Here is a 5023-nt window from a genome sequence, read left to right on the forward strand (position 1 = left end):
ATCCTCATCCTCATCATTATTATTATCTTTTAATAACCCTTCAGTCAGTGGACAGAAAGGTTATTAAAAGCTCAAATGCAAACAAAAAGTCTAAGGTAAAAACATCTCCCAAAGACGCGGTTCCTTGTCTATGGCGTGTTGTCTACAAGCACGAGCTATTGCAAATCGCTCCGCCATTCGATCCAATTATGTTGTGGTTGAGTTCGATTCCGATGCTTTATCGAGGATGACAAATGCGCATCGCCCAGGGAGAGAACGCGTTCGAATTACACTTTATCGCTTACTTATCGAGATCTATACTTTTCGGAAGATGAGGGGGAAGAGGGAGAGAGGATTGTGCTCCTTGACTCTTCTCAGAAAAAAGGGGGTGGAAAAAAATAGACGAATAAGGAGAAGAGCAAAGAGGCGAAAACGATTGAAATTTCTTCCCGCCTGGCGAGTCCTCTCGACCGCCTGGCATTCCAGCGAAGTGTTGTTTAAGCTCTGCGTCCATCAGCTGAAGAGCTTTTGTTAAGCTGTAAACGCTTTTTTGGTGAGGGGAGTGAGCTGGATGTGATTGCAATGTTGATTAGTCAATTATATGCGTTTGATAACACTCGATAACACATAACAGCGACCCTCCCGCGAATGAGACGAGCGAGCCAATCACGTGCCCTGACGGTATGCCCGTTCGGCCAATGGGAGCGCTCTTTAGCAGGAGGGGGCGTGGCCTCGTCTCCGCACCCGCCAACGTGCCCAGTCGAGTTAGTCAAGTGTTTGGCGGTGTTGCGGACCAGCTGAGTAAAACCCCCCAAACGAAACTCTCCTTTACACACATCCCATGGAGGGGGAGCAGGACATTTGAGTGACCATGTCAGGTTTGGAACACACGACATCCCTTTCACTAAGAGCCAAGTGCCTATGAATACTCGAAACACAACAAAAAACTCTCGGGCGTTCCATGCAAAAAAACTAAAACAAAACGCTGAGCCAACAACCCAAAGGTTTCCAGCGAAATACATGCGGTTCCCCAGAGCCCAGGAGAGCCCGAGGCAAGGATCTTTTTTCTCTCCCTCTCTCTCTCGCTAGTTCCTGCGCGGACGCCTGTTTCCGCGCCCTCCAGTGCCCTTCCACGCGGCGTCGAAGGAGTCGAGGTCGGCCACGCACGGCGCGTCCTCTCCCCGGCGACAGCGACAGCGGCGTCAGTCGGGACTCACTCGCGCTCTCCTCGTGACCGACTGAGGAGACCTTCGGGGCTAACTGTTATTCTCTCTCCCTCTCTGTCTCCCTTTTACCGCCATCTCTCTTGCTCCCGTTCGCGCGCCCGCACCGCGCCGAGGCCCGACCGCGTCCGGAGGCGTCCTTTTCGCACAAAGCATCCCCCGAAGGCCTCTTGCCGGGGCTCTCGACGTGGCTCTTCCTCAGCCCCGTCGAGCCGAGGCCGTTCTCGCGCGGCGTCCCCGAGCGAGCGCCCGACGCCAGCGGAGGTGCCAGCCGAGCGGAGACGCCCGCGAGCGCCCGTCGGGCCCCACTCGGCCTCCTATCTCCCACCGCGTCGACGCCCCGGGGATCTTCTCCGCGTCGGACGGACGCCGCCTGCAGGAGCGCATTATGGTAAAGGACTTCCGCGTGCTCGAGTGCTTGGCCGCGCCTCTGTCCTAGGAGAAGACGCGTGGAAGGAGGCCTTTCAGTGCGGCTGCAGTGGTGATCCGTCGAACAGTGTTCCCGGTGCGGTGTTCTGTCATGAACTGTTCTGAAGACCTTTGCTGAACTACAGTGTGGAGACAGGAATCGAAATTAAAAAGGAGAAAAATCCTTAATGATTTTAAAACAATTCTATGTGCGAAAAGGAACAAGATCCATAAAGAAAGACAAGGAATCCGAGAAACAAAAGAAAGAAACTCAATATCACATTAAAAAAAGGAAATAAGAAAATAAAAGAACATCCCCTCCAGCGTAGTCATGCACGCAGGAGTCGCATGACCAGTAAACGGGAAAGATAGCAATAGACGCAAAAGAATAAAAAAAAGAGGAAATAAAGAATAAGAAAGAATAAGAAGATAAAGAAGAGGACACGACATCTCCCAGTTACTTACAGTCCTCGCCGTCGTCTTTGACACCGTCCCAATGCACGATATTATCAAGATGTGCAGGTAAGACTCCCACCTGTTGCGTCCAGCGGGCACAGGTAACGTGGTCAGAATACTAAACATAGTGATTAATATTTTATGTAGATCTGTTGACGTGCTGAGTTTTAACCCTATTCTTTTTTAAAGGATTGAATGAGTTTTTGAAGTATGGTTGGTGTGTTACTGTTATTATGTAAAGGCGTGTTTTATTTTCAGTGTTTTGTTTCTCTCGTAATTACTGGCAAACAGTTTTATTCACTTACTTCGATAATCGACGATGGAAAATCCTTATTACCCGAAGAAAGCATCCCCAGAATCATAGATTTCAGGACACGATTTAAGCTTCATCGCAAATCTTAAACGGATATTAGGCTCCCACTTCGAAATTTCTCTTAATTATTTGATAAGGAACTAATACCAGCTATTCCGGCCCTGATACTGTTTACATTACCTAAGAAATCACCGGAGCCTGACGTGACGTGACGTTGGCAGTAGAGCAAGGCTGCAATTATGCAATGATTAAACTTTCGTCGAAGAAAGAGCATCTTCTTGCAGCCTTGTAAATATCAGATTGGTGGTGTTGGGGTTGCGTTTATTGTTATTGTTATTATTATTATTATTATTTTTATTATGATTATTGTTATTGTTATTATTATTATTATTACTATTATTATTATTATTATTATTATTATTATTATTATATTTATGAATACTATTATTATTATTATTATTATTATCATCATCATCATCATTATTATCATTATTATCATCATCATGATTATCATTGTTGTTGTTATTATTATTGTTATTATTATTATTTTCTTTATATTAGTAATAATGATTATTATTATCATTGTTATTGTTATCATCATATTATTGTTCTTGTTGCTATTATTGTTTTTATTATTATCATTGTTATCATTTTTTTTTATTATCATGATTGCAATTACAATAATGATAATTATGATAATAGTAATAATGATAATAATAGTGATTATATTTATTGTTGTTGTTTTTATTGTTGGTAATGTTATTATTATTATTATTATTATTATTATTATTATTATTATTATTATTATTATCATTATCGTTATCATTATCATAATCATCATGATCATTATCATTGTTATCATTGTTATAATTATCATCATTATCATTGTTCTTATTGCTATCATTATTATTTTTCTTATTATTATTATTATGGTTATTGATATTATTATTATTATTATGGTTATCGATATTATTATTATTACTATTATCATTATTATTATTGTTATTATTATTATCTTTATTATTATTATTATCATTAATCATCATCATCATCATTATTGTTATTGCTACAATGGAATGTCTAGAATCAAGATTATGGTATTTATTTAAAATGGGGTAAAATATTCAAAACTTTAAAACATAGGAAGAGGAGAGAAACAACTGTAATTAATATAAAACTGTTTGAATTAAGGAAGAAATGAAACAAACTCACTTATTACTAAAAGAATAAAATAATTTTAGTCTCTGTAAAAATGTCCTTATTCACAGATCAAAAATCTCTTCTATTTCAAACAAGCTTCGATAGATTATATCAACTGTAACAATTATAGATTAACTAATTTATCATCCATGTCTTTTGTCCTCATTGACACAATGGCGATGATGGTAATCTTAGCTAATTTAATTTTATCGGTATCACTACTGCTGTAATTGTTCTTATTGTAATTATGATTATTGCTATAATCATCATTATTGCTATTGTTATTATTATTATTATTATTATTATTATTATTATTATTATTATTATTATTATTATTATAGTTATCATCACCGTCATCATCATTATTATTTGTATTATTTATGTTTTTTTATGATTTAATAATTTTGGTAGTATAATTCATCATTATTGTTATCATAACTATTGTTATTATTCTTACAATTATCATTATTGTTATTATTATTTTTATTGATATAATTAATACAATAATGATACTAATAATTAAGCTACTGCTATAGCTAATAATGAAGATGATGATAATGATAATAATGATAATAATCATAATCAAAATGATAAAATTTATTGATAATAATAATTATTATTATTGTTATAATAATAATCATCCTTATCGTTATGATCATTGTTATAATCATTTTTACACTATCATTGTCATTAACATTATCATGTCATCATTATTATTAATATCGTCATTTGTATTATCTTTACATTATTATCATTCTTCTTCTTATTATTATTACTATTTCTATTATTCAGTAAGATTATGATTATTATTTTCTACATTTCCATTATTGTCATTATCGTTGTTATGTTGCTGATAATGATAATGATAACAAAGGCGATGATGATGAAGGTATTAATAATACTAATAATGATATTAATAAGTGATAATGGTACTACTTCTACTACTGCTACTAAGGAGGATAATAATAACAATGATGATAATTAAAAACAATAATAATGATGATGATAATGATAATGATAATAATAATAATAATAATAATAGTAATAATAATAATAATGATAATAATTATAATAATAATAATAATAGTGATAATGATAATGATAATGATAATAATAATAATAGTGATAATGTTGATAATAATAATAATAATAATAATAATAATAATAATAATAATAATAATAATAATAATAATAATAGTGATAATGATAATGAAAATGATAATGATAATAATAATAGTGATAATGTTAATGATAATAATAATGACAGTAAGTAATAGTAATGATAATGATAGTGGTGACGATAATGATAATGGTAACAAAATCATTACTATTCTTACTAATTACTGTTGATTATAGATCATCATTAATCAAATCACCACCAAAGCCAACGCCATTGATACTGTTATCATTACGCGAAAAAAATAAGAAAATATGTCATTATTGT

General features: G+C 34.9%; 1 protein-coding gene across 2 annotated transcripts in view; it reads left to right on the plus strand.

Moving 5' to 3' along the window:
• The first annotated feature begins 763 nt into the window (after nt 1-763).
• Nucleotides 764-5023, plus strand: part of LOC113814042 (PAS domain-containing protein cky-1) — a 115288-nt gene continuing 111028 nt past the window's right edge. For both annotated transcript variants that reach the window (XM_070144115.1, XM_070144116.1), the window contains exon 1: nt 764-2132. In XM_070144115.1, the coding sequence (XP_070000216.1) occupies nt 2107-2132 (26 nt within the window). In that variant the 5' untranslated portion in view covers nt 764-2106. The remainder of the gene's footprint in view (nt 2133-5023) is intronic.

This window comes from Penaeus vannamei, chromosome 31 (assembly GCF_042767895.1).
Source record: "Penaeus vannamei isolate JL-2024 chromosome 31, ASM4276789v1, whole genome shotgun sequence".
NCBI lineage: Eukaryota > Metazoa > Arthropoda > Malacostraca > Decapoda > Penaeidae > Penaeus > Penaeus vannamei.